The 16410-nt window shown below is 44.0% G+C and overlaps 1 protein-coding gene across 4 annotated transcripts in view; it reads left to right on the forward strand.

Annotated features, from left to right (window-relative positions):
* The window catches only part of LOC139595558 (uncharacterized), a 31066-nt gene that overhangs the window by 4763 nt on the left and 9893 nt on the right, over positions 1 to 16410 (forward strand). For 2 of the 4 annotated variants that reach the window (XM_071438984.1, XM_071438983.1), the window contains exons 2-4: positions 4985 to 5847; positions 13032 to 13193; positions 15728 to 15914. In XM_071438984.1, the coding sequence (XP_071295085.1) occupies positions 4985 to 5847; positions 13032 to 13193; positions 15728 to 15914 (1212 nt within the window). The remainder of the gene's footprint in view (positions 1 to 4984; positions 5848 to 13031; positions 13194 to 15727; positions 15915 to 16410) is intronic. The other 2 variants (XM_071438986.1, XM_071438987.1) reach the window with 1 other exon arrangement.

The following is a 16410-nucleotide window of genomic DNA, read 5'->3' on the forward strand; positions in this document are numbered from 1 at the left end:
TTGGTGCAGCTGGAGCCAGAGAGGAGTTACTAAGCAGGCTGTATCCTCCAAAGGATGCTGAAAAACCTTTTCTGGCTCTTTGCATGTGCACCTTACTCCTGTACTCAGGGCCAAGCAGAATAGTAGGAGTGCTGTGGTTTGACTTTGGTCTTCCTTTGCAGGGCAGCTGTGCAAAGTCCCAGCTACGTCAACAACCTAAGTCATTGGTGATACCCTCTATTTTTGGTGGCACAGTAAAGTTGGAAAGTGCTGGCCTTATAAACTGCAGTGTGTAGGATGTCGCATGTCTTGTGGCATGTGTGGCACACAGTAGCAGGAAGTGGAAGAGATTCTCTGAGTATCTCTGGGCTGGTCATCCTGTACAAGCCTGCAGATGGGTTTGCTGTGCACATAGACCTTGCAGCAGTTCTAGAGACAAGCAGAAGGCTGCCATGGCTCTGCTATCCTTTATTAGACAGTGGTGGATGGAGACAAGCAGAGCTTTGGCTCCAGTTGTGCCGTGTTCAACAGAGATTCTCCCCATGCCAAGTAGCCTAAAAATCAGAATGAACATTTTGAGACAACAGGTGGGCAGAGACTGGAAAGGAAGAGAGCAGCAAAGGGCAGTGCTGGTATGGTATGGCTCTCTGCTGCCAGTAGCAGAGCTTAACAGGTCTTGCACTGAAGGAATTGCCAGTGAAACACGACTTTGAGTCACAGGCATAGATACAAAAAAGAAAAAAACAGACATGGGCATCAGTACTTTGGAGTACAGGGATTAGGATACAGACTTTGGCTTGGTTTACTAGAAAGGTGGAAGCTTTTGCAAGAATTGGGCTTGAGCAGGGTTGGAAATGTGAAGGAGTTTTTTCTGGGCAGTTGTTTGAGTTCATCTTGTGCATCTTGGGATAAAAAAAATTACTTTCAAGCAATTTTATATCTAGGTATCTTCCCTCCCTTTCCTGGTCAGTGATCTCTGTACTAATACACCAGGCTAAGTCCTGGCAGCTGCTAGTTATTGTGCAACAAGAAAGATAACTTGGACTTAAAAGTCCCAAGAAAGTGAAACCCTGGGACAGGAGATGACTGGGAGGGTATTTACCTTTGAGAGATTTAAGTTTCTCTATTAGGCTATGCTAACTGCAATATAGAAATATCCTAGAAAGCAATTTAAACATGATGCAGAGCAAAGTTCTAGAGACTTAGCTGGGACATATCTGCTCCTTTCACTCCCTATCAATTACTCTCAGATATTAGCTAGTTCACTGTCACCACCTCCTTGTGACTTGGGAAGCAGTCTGATTCTCCAGCTTTACAGGCACAGGAAACTCAGCTTTCCAAGGCTACACATGATCACTTACCACCAGTTACAGACATATATTTCAATGCAGGGAATCCTGTATACCTCTAGGGTGATTACAGAGCCATATAACTCTTTGAAAGGGCTACTAGGCAAGTAGCACAAGCTACCCTGAGACAATGTTTGGCCTGGGCATACATGTTGAATATGCTTCAGGAACCTGTACTGATTCTGAAGCATGCACACAAAACTCCACTCCTTCCCTGGCTGCCACACCAGCGTAGCAGCCAGCTTCCTAAAAACTACAGCATTTGCTATCTTACCCCCACACCAGAGGGGTGTGGAAAACCGGTCCAGGGGACAAGAAACAAACAACAACAACAAAAATCTTGGCTGAATTCCCAGGAACAGCAGCGTTAAACCTGGCTGGCCTCCAGCACCAGTAAATACATCTTACCATTGTTAATGCCACCGCTCAGCTCTCTGGAGCCCTTCACACCTCCTTTCAGAAGCCCCCGTGCAGGGTTGTTCGCAGCCGTACCCCTGCAGCACACTCCCTCCAGGGCCAGGCAGGAGTTGTCTCCCTTCCTTGCTTTACTCAGGGCCCCTGGAACTGTTGAACAAAGCACTTACAGACCAAGCCTTCAGCCAAAATTAGCTGACACAGTTCTGTTAAGGGCCCTGAAAATGAGTTAATTTATAGCAGCTGAGGGTCTGGGTCGCTTTTTTTTTTTTTTTTTTTTCCCCTCAATTAAGCAGATGAACTTTAATTGCACCATTCTGGTGTTTGTTAGCAATATGCTTGAAAGAGCTAAGTGTTTTTGTATGCCTCTTTTGAGATCTGTAGCAGGAACAATCTGCTTCTTGGAAGCCCCATGGTTTAGATTCTATAATCCAGTTAATAGAGAGGAAGAAGAGATACTCTTCTGTCAGTGAGGTGCAGCAAGAATAACTTGAGTTTCAGGTCACTGCCTTAATCACTGGAGATCTTTCTGCTGTAGCACAGATGACCTCACTGACCAAGGAAAAATACTATTGAATGAATGAGGATGAGGTGCCAAAGTGTGTTGCAAAATCCTGTTGTCCTTTGCCAGTATTCTGGTCTTGTGGTAGGGGGATGATAACATTTTGCCTCATCATAGGGCGTTGGAAGAATAAATCAGAAATGCTCTATGGTTCACAGGACCTGACAGTGCTGAGAGCAATGGTTTGCAGCCTAGAACAGATAAACAATTTTTGTAAAACATGTTGCTAGTGACCACAGTAAGGGGAGAGCAAAGAACTGTTGTTGGCATCAAGGCGGCCATCCCACAGAGGGTCAAAGATTTCATCTTATTTTCTATTCTTTCTACTCCAGCCAAACCTTCACATTGCAGCTTTTGTAGTCCTAAAAGATATGCAGTAAAGCATCTGACATCTCCTTCTGTAAGTAGCAAGACCTCATTTTAATATGCTGCTTCCTGATTTTAGACAAAGCAATATTTGTGTAGGCCAGGGTGAAACCAGTTAAGCAAGAAAAAACAGGGGCAGATTGAAAGTGAGAGAATCTCCAGTCAAAGGAAAGCATGGCATGATTAATAAGTGAGAACAATCAGTATGTGGGAGAGAACTACCATTGCATATAGTAATTCCTGGTAAGAGTGAAAGCTGTATGGTTTGTTCCTAAAAGTAATTGCAGGAATGCAACTGCTCTCCTCCTGACTCTCAGTGGTTTTGTTGGCCAGCCGGGTAGTGATGCCATCAGAAGAGCCTGTAAGCCTTGTATTTTTCATGCAGATACAACATTTTGTGTCTGGCTGCCAAGAGGTGTTTGCAGCTGAGCAGGTAGATCCTCTTGACTCCAAATCAAAGTGACTCAGTTCCACTCCTCCTTCCAAGCCCTGGGACCCAGCTCCCTCTTAGAGCTGATGTTTTGCTATATGTGAAGCTGCAAACCAGTCACCCTAGTCCTTGTCCTCAGGTCAGGGTCCTTCATACATATCCCAAAAGTGGAAGAATAACAACAGAGCCCAGCACAGGCAGCTCCTGATGAGCTTTCCTGGGTAATGTCTTTTTCTTGTCTCTCATCACAGCAACATCCTGGTGTTGTATTGCTGAGGTCTAGCACTGACGGTCCCAAACATGGCTCTTGGCACTAGGAAGATGCTTGTGAATCCTGCTAAGGGAGGCAGTGCAATTCTCTATATGATAAACAAATCTTATATAAGGGGGATTAGCACTACGTACCACAAGAAGCCCATCAGATTATTTATCACTGACTGCCCTTCATAAAAGTCCAGTGTAAAATATTAAATCAGTGGGTGTCTATGAACAGCAAAGGGCATGTTTCAGTGGTATGCCAGGAAATTCTCAAGGTCAAATGAAGGGAATTCAAATAAAGTAGAAAATGATCCATGTAAGAGTTAGCTTGGCCTTCATGAGTACAAGTCTCCCTTATCTAAGTACTTTGCAGAAAGCAAGCTGGAGGAGGTAAAGATGGGCTATTTCTGAAACAGGGAGCTTCTGGGTTACCACAAAGGAGAACTGCACAGCACAGCTCTCCCTGATCCACTCCTGGTGGGGTGGATCCTGGGCTTTCCTGCCCACCTAGGGACATTTACATTATTGGCAGTGAGTTTGTGAAGCTGATGCTGGTCTGATTCAGGCAAAAAGAAAGAGGAGAGGGGAATGAAGTAGAAAGTAAGACATCCAGAAAAGTGTATGCATTGTAGCCCTCTGAGGCACTCAGGGTTGGGCACTAAGGGAAAAGATACCAGGGAAACTGAAGTTTTGTTCTGCATCAATTCTTGGTTCCAAATTCACAAACATACGTACTTGGAGCTGAGATTTGCAGTTTGCTAAAAGGTAGATGCAGAACTTTCACACTGGCTCTCGTGCCATCGTGACCCAAATGTTTACACTATGAAATATTATATTCAGAAAAACAGTAAGAAAAACCTGGGAGCAGATCTCTGACCCTTGAAGATCAGCCTTTCGTCCAGAGACTGTTCTATCACATTACTGTGTAAAATAATTGTGACTTGAAAACAAGTCTTCTTTGTTTGTGTGCAAAAGCTCTTGAGCAAGGCTGCCCCCATCTCTTTTGTCTTTACAAATAAGGTAGGAGCTCACTTTAAAGACATTACTTCATAGCTAAAACCATATAGGAAGTGAAAAAGATCTATAGTGCTTTTTACACTTGCTTTTTTTATCAAAACTTGATTTTTGTCACATGTATGTGAGCAGAGAATACTGCAGAGAATACCAAAGAGTTTTCAAATCGCTTGTTGCAACCCAAAATTCACTTAAGCCTCTGGGAAGAGTGATTTCATTTTGCTCTTTTTTTTTCTGCTGGTTCAGAATACAATTAATTTGAAAAAAATATTTGAGCCTTAAATTAATGTCTATCAGGCTGAAAGAACATGTACATCTCTCCATCTATATGCAGATAATTACTAAAATGTTACCTGCCTACATATGTTGTTTTTTACCTATCAAATCAGAATTGTGCTTTTATGAGCCCCCCTGGAGGACTCTGAGGCTATGAAACACAAGCCTTTTGTTGCAGTAAAGCCCACAAGAAAGCTTCATATAGGTCAAGAAAAACAAATTAGGGCTGTCCCCCTCTACCACCTTGGTATAGGCAGTTTTACATTCCACATCCCTCAGGGGATGCATTAGACACTTGAGTTTTGTAGCCTCCTGTGACCTTCTACTTGTTTTCAGCAGGTAAGAAGAGCCCACCTGCAGAGGACAAAGTCGTGTTAACACACATGAAGATACTGAGCAATGAAGGAATTCAAAACCCAGGGTTAATCCCAGAGGCTCCAGCTGACACAGCCTGCACAGAGGAGTCCCATCTTCCCGGTGCCAGTGTCCCACCAGACTGCTTGGGAAGTCCAGATGCAGCAGCCACGCCAGCAGATGCAGACTGTGCGGATGGCCCGGCAAGCACTGACTATGTAGCCACCCTGCCTGACCTCAGCGCCTTCGAGTCCAAGTGCAGGCTCCACAGATTTTCCAAATTTGAATCTGAGGACTCGGGGGTTGAGTTGCCAAGTGGTGCTAATTCTCCATCAACGCCCACGGGCTCAGAGAAGAGCTTTGTGCTTCACAGCAGAGACTCATTTTGTGACTCGGGTGTGCTTAGCACCTCTTCTTCTCCAGAAATTGACCATCAGTTAATGAGAACATGTAAAGAAAATGCCAGAAAAGTTAGCCTACAAGATCCAGAGAGCAAAAAGCAAGATGATTACTATAGTCAGGAGGCAGATGCTGTGCAGGATTCTACAGCTTCCCTTGAAGACTTCAATGACCCTCAGGAAGAAAGTCCTGATGATCATTTTCACCAGGATGACAAGCAGTCTCCAGAAAAGGAACCGACTGCAGAGATGGACCTTTCCAGGGAAAGCACTCTTTCCACCCCAGGTCCCATAGAAGAGCCAAAGACAATTGAGACAATTGCTGACAATTTTCCTGAGAATTTTGGCAGCATGCAAGACCTTCAGATCCATGAACATCAGCTGAAGAAGTACCCCACAAGTGACAGCCTGGATGAATACATGGATGAATGCTGTAGACTGAGTGAGGTGAGAAACATGTGAACTTAATTTTAAATCTAGGCCTGTCCAAACACCCCAGTCAGTGTTCAAGTCCTGTTTGTCACAAATTAGACACATCTGAGTGAGTTTAAAATATGTCCCCTGAAACTTGTAAGCAGTAAAAAATGGTATTTGATTTTAAAGGTTTCTTTTCTTACCAGTAAAATTCTGAATTAATTTGTGAATATCAGGTCTGGGTAAGGATGAAAAATGACTCATTGAAATCTGGTGTTTATAAAAGCTCTAGATAAGAGGATGGACTTGATTCTGGTCTCAAAATGAAGATTATGAAGTTAAGTCATCATCCTCTGATAATGGAGTGGGGGGTCAGAACATAGGTTTATTTTCAAGACCAGGTTATTCTTGTCTCTGGGAATAGCTGGCTTGCTTTTGGGGCACTGAAATTTGTAAAGAACTTGTCCAAGAGTTAATTAATTTCTGCCCAGGCCTGTTGTGCCCTGTTGAGTCAACTGTCTCAAATAATGCACGAGCAGGGAGTTAATTCACAAAATCAGATTTTTGTCGGGCTGGAGTTGGAGATGCCATTTTAACTTGCCAGCATAGCTGTGATGGACCAAACTGCAAAGACCAAATTTCAGCAGGTTGTCTCACTCCTTATTCCCTCTCTTTCCCCTTGCTGGTACCTTGTGCCACTGACAAGAGAATAAAAAGCCCTTCTGTGCACCTTCTCCCATTGCAGGTGCTGGTAAGTGCTCCCCCCAGCTCTTTGCCTGAAGCCTCATGCTGCTGAAGTGAGGACAGATCACTGCAGTGGGTTCCAGGAACCAGGAAAGCAAAGATCTCAGTGGGGAGCTGATTCTTGACAGAGAGACAGACTAAAGAGCCCCATGAGCAAAGGGAAGGAAAAGGGAGAAAGACAGACTGGGTGAAGAGGGTCACAAACACAAAAGCATCAAATGGTGCCTAGCAGAGATTTTTTTGGGGGGGTGTTCATTGTGGTAATAGTGATGAATTGGAATTGGAGATGGGTGAGAGTAAGCCAAGTAACAAGTGATGTGTGCTGTGCAAATAATTTAACCATGACCTCGCTGCCCTGAACAATCGGGCACTGGACTTCCTTTCCAGCATGCTAAAACCTCTTGAGCAGTGAGGAAGGTCAGAGATGTCTCATCTCTGTTAACATTGCTTATCAAAGAAGTACAAGCAACACACAACCCATCTGAGCAGTGTTTTCCTCCCCAGAGCTATCTCAAACATGGCAGAAGACAGATGTCTATTCTACACAGCTCCCAAACAGATCTGGCCATTTGGCAGAGAGTTCAAGAAAAGATGAGAACAGCAGAATCTGACCATAAGGAGACTTCATAAAAAGTTACCTAAATTCTATGTTGCACTCTGGAGAGTTTGCACCCAGATTTGGTCTTGTCGACAGCTCTGTATGCCTGTGAAATTCCTTTAAACCCTTAGTGAAATAGAGCCTCAGTTTACCAAAGCAAAGCATTTAAATAAACAAGAGAATAAATTAGAAAGAAGCTGAAGAGGAAATTAAGCTCTTGGTGGCTTATCTCCGCTCCTTTTTAATATCCTCACTGGCTGAGTGCTAAAGCCCTGTGCCCTAGAGCACTTTTCTTTGTTTTTTTGAGCTGTGTAAATACAGCTGTGACCTAGATGCTGGGGAAGTTTGCCCCTCTTTACAGCACACCCCCAGGCTGACGTATCTCAAGAGCTGCACTCCTCAAACTGCTGGGATGCCAGGTAGCACCGAAGTTGACTGGGACAAGAAATGCCCATGGACTGCTGCACAGCCCTGCAGCAGCTGCTGCACTGTGTGCCTCAGAGCACCAGGACAGCCTCTGGCAGATGCAGAGTCTTCTGCCCTCACTAAGCTTACACCAGGCTGACCTGTCCTCACTGTCATACAACAGAGACCTGTTCAGGAGTGAGATCCAGATGATCATCTGACCATACAGCTGACAGATGCATCTCAGTTCATCCCATCCGAGGATCTGCTCCAGGCTTTCTCTGTGGTTTTCATATTTGTCTGTCCAAGACACAAAATGGTACTTAGAAACCAATCTCTGCTATGGTCTGTTGTCTTCTGAGGGACTAAGATATCCCTGGAAATGAATCACTGTTGGCTGAAAGAAAGCAGGCCAGCACAGTGTATTCCCACCTTGCTTGGCAAGATCATGGCAAACCATCAAATCAATTCCTGCATTAAATTAATGTTGATAGAAAGGCAAAAGTGCTTACACTGGCTTATAATTAATGCTCAGTGAGAGCATTATTTAGTTACAGGTGACACCATCTTCCTCAGTTCTATTGATGGTTTTGGGAACTTTCAATTAACAGAAGAGCAGTTGAGTTTCCCCAGCTCAGATGGCTGTGGCAGTGCCAACTGTGCTCACTGGCTCACCACAGCCAAACAAGGATTCAGTCTCTGGATGAAGTTGTCCCTTGATGTCCTCCTGACCATCCCTCACTGCTGAGGCCACTTCCAAGAGAACAGGAAGGAAAATGCTGAAAAAGAGAGACTGGAAATGACCAAATGTTTTGACCACTTGGATTCAGTTGGTGAATCGCTTTGGCTGAAAATATACATCAAATCATTTCAGTGCAGCATTTTTAGACAAATCTTTCTGATCTTTTGTTTTGAACTGTCATTATTTTGAAATTTGCCTACATTTTGAAAGATGAAAGAAAATGGAAGATGTCAAACAACAAGAGAAAGAACTTTGAAGCCTAAATAAAAGCATTTCCTTTTAAGCTTGAAGTTTAAAGATACATAGCTTTTGATGCGTTTCCTTTACAAACACTTCCTCACGCTCCATAAAGTTTACATTTAAAGTCAGCCCAGCCCAACCCAGCCTCCTAGAAGAAAAAGGATGGGAGCACCATCAGCATTAAGTGAAAAAAAAATCATTATTCATGCAGTGCTATTTATCCTGGGCCAAAGCAGTCAAAATGTTTCTCTACAGAGTGGTACAGTTCAGGGGAAGGATAGGGCTACCTGTGATGGTCAGCCCCCTAGCCTGTGCATGCTGCTCAGAGGAAACCAGAAGCTATCAGCAAGCACAGCCCCTCCTGGACAGCAGGGTGGAGACATCAGAAATACACAACACGATCCCTCTCTTTCCTGTTATTCACAAGCCTTTCGGTGCTGTCAGCTGCCAGTGACAAATGCTTCCCACTCAGCTCGGCCTGTGGCTGTGTCACTAATTGGTTGCTCTGGGCCCAGGATGGGAGAGTTGAAATTCTGTTGCTCCCTGTCGGGTGGTTCAGTGACCACCGTGCTGCCTGTACCAGCCATGCTCACATGGCCAGAGTGCACCGTGAGGGCTGCATGGCAGGATGCAGCCTAGTATAACCCAAAACCATGCACAAGAAAAGTGAAGAGCATTGTGTGAAGCACAGAAACCTAAGGCAATGCAAGATACATCAGTGAGCATTTCTCTGAACAAAGAAAAGCTTCCCCTGCAAACTGCCTGTCATCTTCAGCTCCTGCTGCCAGGTCCAGCCCAGGACAGTTCTCCATTGAGCTCAATTGTAGAAAAGCACATCACATGCATCCAAGTAACAGATAGTGGCTGAAATGAGGCTGGACAAAGTGCTGACCAGATGATCAGACATGCAGATTTTGATTATACATCAGTACTTGAAAGCAACTCTTACTCTTGCAGCTCCCACTGAACTTCAACTCTTTGTAGTGATCAGATGCTGCAGTGAGCACAATATTCCCCAGAGACAAGAGGACAGGCTCTCACCTCTGTGAGCTGTGCAACCACAGAGGAAAAGATGTGATTTATGCCAGTCAAAATATTGACTAGAGGGCTCTAGATAAGCCAAAGTTCCCAGAGCAGATGCTGATCCTGTATTTTTAAGCTTCCTAAGAAATCTGTGGGTCTGCACAACTGTCATGATTTATTGCCAGGGACACACATAATGAAAACCTGTGCCCAAAACTTAGTCAAGTGAGCACTGACAAGGGCAGAGATCCTTCTTTGGTTACACAGGTGTGCAGTCAATGTAGTACATCTTAACTCCTCAGGGTAAAAAAACCATAATACGAGTAACTCAGCATAGCATAACTGGGAGCCTTTAACTCTCTTTCTTCCAGAGGAGGGTGTGGCTCAGTCTCATGCCTAAAAGCAAAATCTGGCATATATTTGTACATTACATTCTTACTTTCTTAGGGAAACTTTAACCATGGGATTCATAAATTGTCTTTATGATCCTCCCCATCTTCATCTTACAGAAAAGTAGGCAAGATATTTTTCGTTCTTCATAGGCTTCATCATCTCAAAAATGGGCACACAGCTTTTGTTCCAGCACTATTTGACAATTACCATGTGGAAAGTAGGACAAATTTCAGTCATGAAGCTTCAGCTGGGTGGACAGAGAATGGAAGAGACATCCTGGAAAATGTTTGCAGTTTTCTTGTGGTTGCTGACTCTTCACTACTTGCATAAAACTGTCTCAGATGCTGAGAGGAAAATATTTAGACCAGAATATGACAGACCAGAGTCTGTGTGCACTTGGCATCACCAAAAGATAGCTAGGGGTCTTTAGGTATTTCCAGTCTATGAAAAAACAAAGTCTTTGAAGGGTTCCTAGAGAGACTCTCTCTGTGCAATTGTTTTGGGGGCAACCAGCTAAATTACACAAATATTCTGTATGGAACACTTGCCATATCTGAGCAATCCTACTGCTAACCAGCCCTGTGGCAGGGTGAAGCACACCCCTAAAAGTTTTCACCATTGCATTCTGATCACAGAGGAGGCTGGCCCTGCAGAAATATGCAAGCACTGGAGGCTCTGCCTGATTTGTGCTTTCTGAGATCACTTCAATAAAATGCAGATTAATTTGTCATTAAGTAGCCCAAAGTGCCTTAAGCAGCCTCTGAAGTCTGGCTGTGAAACAGGGATCTTCAGCATATTGAGTCCAACCTTCAGTTTGATTTAGGTCCTCTACAGGGGTAGATCCACTTTGCCCCAAGACCTGGAGCACCCACTCTACACCTTTTCCCTCTCGTTTTCTGGGCACCTGTATTTACTTTCAGGAGTTAGAAATTTTCTCTAACTTTTGCTAAAAGCCACATTTTTTCCATGCTTGTCTCAAACACACCTTTGCTTTCCAGAGCCTTCAGCTCTAAACACAGAGCATGGAAAAGCAGGACCCTCTTCTCTCCTCCCTCTGCCCATTTTGGCCTACAAACCCAGCAGCCACAGACATGAAGCAGGACTGTAAAACATTAAGGACAGGACAAATACAGAGCAAAAAGAGGGTCTCTAAGTGAAAGAGGTCACCATCTTTCATTGAATGCTTCATTCTTTTTCTCCAAGCTAAGTTAGAGCCAAGTGTTTTACTCCATCCAAGACCTTGTGTGTCCCTTGAAGCCTCCCCTTGTGTTTCCACAGCTATAATGGGTTGGATTTGTCTCAGTGTCTCCTTAGGGCAGTACAGACATGCCAGCAGTCATGCATTAGCATACTGGAAGGAAGAGGAGTTGCTAGATGTGCAAAAGGAGGGTACAGTGTAGCAGAAAGCCTATATTTTGGGATAATAAGGAACTACTGACTTTCTATTGGAACAGTATATAAAAATGACTGTTCATTTTGAGACAGCCCAAAATTAAATTTTCAGAAGTTGATACCCATGTACTTTCTGAAAACTATGCTTCTCAAGCTGGGCACCCCCAAATCCCTAGCTGCTTTTAGATATGTTGGTTATAGTGCTTTTGAGTCAAGCTTTTCTCACCAGATGCCACACAGGCTTTGTTCTCCCTTTGGGTCCTGGGGCTGTGCCCCTTCCCATTGCACAGCCACAGTAAATACTCAGTTTTACAGCTGAGTAACTTTTGTCTTGCCACCACTTCTTGCAGGCTCTGCTTGAGAGCATTTAATGACTGCTTGACTTGGAGTTAACAACCTCTGTCCCAACTTCAGACACAAAAGCATCTGGATTTAATAATACCTGTTTATAAATAACGTTGTATCATCATTTGTTTAAAAAGAAGTAAATCCTAATGTTGATTATTTTTGAACACACCATGAGCTTTCTGACATAATGAAAAGACAGGAAGAGTCCCAGGGCTGGCATTTCCCCAAAAATGTAGATTGTTGTGGGAAAGGAGACAGAGTAAGCTTCCTGCTTTTGTAGAGGGAACTTATTTTTTGAAGTAAGATAAACTTAGAGCACTGCTTTTGTAAAGATCAAGGCTTATTTTACTCACTGATATCACATGCACATCAGCAGGCAGCGCCAAGGTGGAAGTGAGTCCCTGTGTGTGTTTGTTAGCAGCACGTTCAACACAGCCTGAGCCCGGCACAGGGGAGGACACTCGCTGTGCTTGGGGAGGTCTTGGCACCAGAAATGGTGAGGTGCAGAGCAGGAGGCTGGGAAGCATCATAGCTTTTCTTCTGCCATAGGATTACTCTCTGTCTCCAGCACTGCCCTTGGCTGAGCAGCAGTGAGACTCTGTCAGGTCCTGGTTGAAGAGAAATCGGCGGTAGAGATTATCCTTCCACAGCCAGACAGTAAAGTTGCTCCTGCAAACTTTCTTCAGGCATCTCTTCAAGACTGAGAGTAGCAGCAGGGATGTAAGCTGGGATCCACTAAAGACTAGTGGAAAGATGTTCTTTCACTTTGGCAGCTTGATTCAAGTACGTTTCTCTCACAGACACACCAGTGATGAGGGCCAGAGTACAGCAGACAAAGTGTACCCCCAAGTTGGTCACAACTCAGCAAATCAATGCAACCTGCAGATACATGCCTTTGGGTAGGAGCTAAGCCCAGCTTCAGTACACAAAAGTGTGACTTGCACTGAGGATTGTGGACTAATGAGCCACACTAGCCCCAGCCATCCATTACATACAGTTGAACCATATTAGTTTGTAAAGCTTCTGATGCCAGTAAAACCCAAAAATTAGCCTGGGAGGTGGAACTAGAAACAGGCTGTCATAAGGTTTTCCTCTGCATCAGCCTGTGATCAGTCAGAAGAGTTCCTCTGACAGTGGAAATTGCTGAGTAATCCAGAAAAGAGCTTCAGCAAGTAATGCTGTAGCTCAAATCTGTGGTAAGACCAAAGCGCCTTGCAAGAGGAAGCCTGACTTTATCACAGGACATGACTGTAAGGAGTGTGCATGGCTCTCAGCTCCTAGTAAGAATTGCTCTCTTGTTACTCTATGGTCCAAGATCTATTGTCATTGCAGGTGAACCAAAGTAACAGCAAAGCCCTGGGATCTGGTCTGGGATACCTAGAACACATCTGCCAACTGATTGAGAAGATTGGGCAGCTTCAGGAGCACAACCTGCGTCTCCAAAAACAAGTGTGCAGCTTGCAGAAAGAGCAGAAGATGAGTCAGATAAAAGAGGTAAGCACATAGTATAGTATCCAAAGCAGATACCATAGTATCTTCCATTCAGTAATACATCTTAAATAATAAACTCAAGGCCCAAACAGAAAGTTCTGTGTGTGGGAAGATGCCAATTTACCACATCCAGCACCCACCTGGACTGGGTACTCTGGTCTTTAGGGAGGCCTCACACACCACAGTGGGTTTACTTTGCTGAGGCTGGGCTTCTGGTCTTATTCAGTTTTGTTTCCCAAATGTGCTTGCCTCTTTTGAGTTAAAAAGCACACTTCTCACCTCATACAATGGCCTGTTCTAAGTCAATAACTTTTTCTTCTCTAAGCTGTAAACTTCCCAAGAACACATCTCCTCTCCTCAATGCTATCAAAATGAAATACACAGAGCTCCTTAGCAATTGTGTTTTGATTTATAAGATCTTACATTTCCTTCTGTTTTCAAACTGTCAAAATCCCAGAATTTTTCACAAAACAGACACAAGGGGAAAGAGAAGCAGCAACACAATGACCCAGCTCCATGCTTTTTCTCACTTCCTGTGCTCCTGAGCTGCCAGATGAAAAATCTCTGACATGAAACCATTTCAGTGTTCCCATTTGTCATTTTTATCAGCCAGAGCTAGCTGCAAAATCTGACTGAAATTTGCAAATAATTTCAGGGTCTTCCAACATTTCCATCAGCATTTTTTAGTCCCTGCATATTTTATTAAGCTCTACCCCACCTCTTCTTCAGTCATCATACCAGATTTCCATCTTTTTTCATCCCCTGCCTTTTTTTTTTTTTAACACTTGCAAAGGAACAGAAAGGGTTTATCACACTCAGCTATTTCTTCCCAGCTGTGCTGTGGTGAGTCTTTTATTTTCCTGATAGTGTCATTGTTTCCCTGGTGCTGCTCTCCCACCTGCTGGGACTGGATCTGCAGTAGGTGACTGACTCCTCCTCAGAGCCAAAGCCAAGTTCTGAGTCAGGTTGCAGAGCAGAGTAGCTTGTCATTTCCATGTACCCATCTCTCACACTCAGAGGAATGCAGCCTCCTACATAGAGCCTGGGAATTGTTAACACATTTCCTGAAGCTTTACAACTGTGAGTCATTGCTCAAAGTAACTCTTCCAAGCTGCAAAATCATCTGGTGCACATGCCCCCTCCCCAGCTCCCACTGAAATGAAAGGCACTGTGCTTTCATTTAAATATTTGAAACTTTGATCTTTTTGGTACTTCTGAAGGTCTCCCAGCAGTGTCTTCTTAAATGCATTTGTCTCATACTGTTCAGTGGGGAATTGGATTCTCAGATGTAACATTCAGTGCTTGCAGCGTGGTTTAAAAAACTGGACACTCTCAGGTATCCTGTGGTGCCTGGATCTCCTATATTTGAGCAGCTCTCCATCATTTTGTTCTTCAGTCATAGCCCCTCTGAATTGAAGAGGAATGCTGGCCATGAAACATGAAGATTGCCATCCATAATTTGGAGGGGTCCAAAGACTCCTTTACAAACCACGTTCACTCTCCATGTAGACTATGAGCATGGAAAGGTTTCCATGTCCCAGACATGGCTAGGGAAGACATAACCCCCAAACATGGGGTTAACATGGTATTAAGAGCTGGTCACGAGGATTGTAGATAACCAATGCTCGCAATGCTGTTCTTGAGAGGTGCACAGACATCACCACGGAAATGATGGCTTTGACCCTGCGACACAAAGGGAACACTGCTGCTTCACATCCTTTCTTTACAGGGAAATCTATAATACCATGGGCCAAAACCAGCATCTTTCATCAGATTTGCTAAGCATCTCCCAAAGGTATTGATAATGCAAAGTACCACAGTGCTGTAACAACATATGCAGATGAGAAGTGACATTGAAACTGTCAGTTTCTTGGGGGTCTCTAGAGGTGCTAAACTGGTGTTGGCCTGTCCTGGTTCCAACACCAGTAAATAGTTTGGTTCCCTTTCTGCTTCAGCTCGGTAAAGTTCTCCTTCCTTCCTACCCTACTAAACTCTTCTGCAACAGGGTTGTGCAAGGTAGAAAATCTCCCCTTCCTCACCCCACCAGCAACAGCAGAAGTACACTGACTGAAATACCACATACAGTCCATTTGGCTGATAACACACAAGAAAACTGTGGCATCCCATCAATAAAAATACAAGATATTGTTGTCTGTGCATGCTCCAAAACAAATAACATCTTAAAATATGAGTCATTGTTATAACTGATCTGTTTATTTACACTCATGCCTCAGCTGAGCAGCTCTCTGTTTAGAAACTCATATTCAATTCCTTCTGGGAAACAAACTGAAAAGATGCTGAGTATCAGGCAATTTAAGTTAAATGCTAATGAAGCCATGAAAGCTCTGTATTACTAACTACAGGCTGTTCAGCATTTTAGAGAATGAAATAATTTGTCTGGGTTCTGGTGGGTCCTAGGACAAGGATGGACATCCCTGGGCTGGAATGTTTACAATTCCTCTGTAGTGTCACACCACCCATTTACCTTGGGTTGTTGCAGTCTGAGAGCCTGCATACATTCTTTTTGTCTGGTACAGGAATACATTCTGCAGCATTGCTCCTGTGGAGCTGCCAGTATCTTCCTTAAGTCATATCAAGACATGAAAACAAATTTTGCTGGGAGGAGCAGACCTCACAGCCTTTTGGTTCAGACTGGAAACCCTTCTGATCTTTCCATCATCCCAGAAATAGGAGCGAACACCGAGAAGCTGAGCAGCTGCAATGGTGAGTTCAAATACCTCTAACATGCCCTCCCGTTTGCCACCACTTGGTCAAACAAGCTGATCAGCTGCTTTCTTTTCCAAGGAAAGACAGTTGGGAACCGAACAAGGTTTTAGTAGAACTAAACCCTAGCTGAAATCCAAGAGAAGCAATTTAAAATGCTCTCTCTGTACCTAGGATTTTTACACTGGCTGCTTCATGTGTGTGAATTTGGGGTTTTTGCTTTGCAGCTGTGGCTGTAAAGATTAGGACAAGTGAATTATAAAATAGATCTTTTGGAAAATTACCATGCCTGAATGGGACCATTAGTGGAGCCCCCCTCCACCCAGGCAAGGTAGGATTTGATCTAAGATGGAAAACCTTATGTCTGTTGTTAGTCTTCTACTCTCTCACGTAGGCATGGAACACATTCCTGGAGGGTGACTTATGCTATAGACCAAGTGGAAATAAGCCCCAGCTGCAAAGCTTGGATCCAGAGACCAGCTTTTCCAGATGGCTG

The sequence above is a fragment of the Agelaius tricolor genome, unplaced genomic scaffold (assembly GCF_023055355.1).
Source record: "Agelaius tricolor isolate 1412-34295 unplaced genomic scaffold, bAgeTri1.0.p SCAF_13, whole genome shotgun sequence".
In the NCBI taxonomy this organism is placed as follows: Eukaryota; Metazoa; Chordata; class Aves; order Passeriformes; family Icteridae; genus Agelaius; species Agelaius tricolor.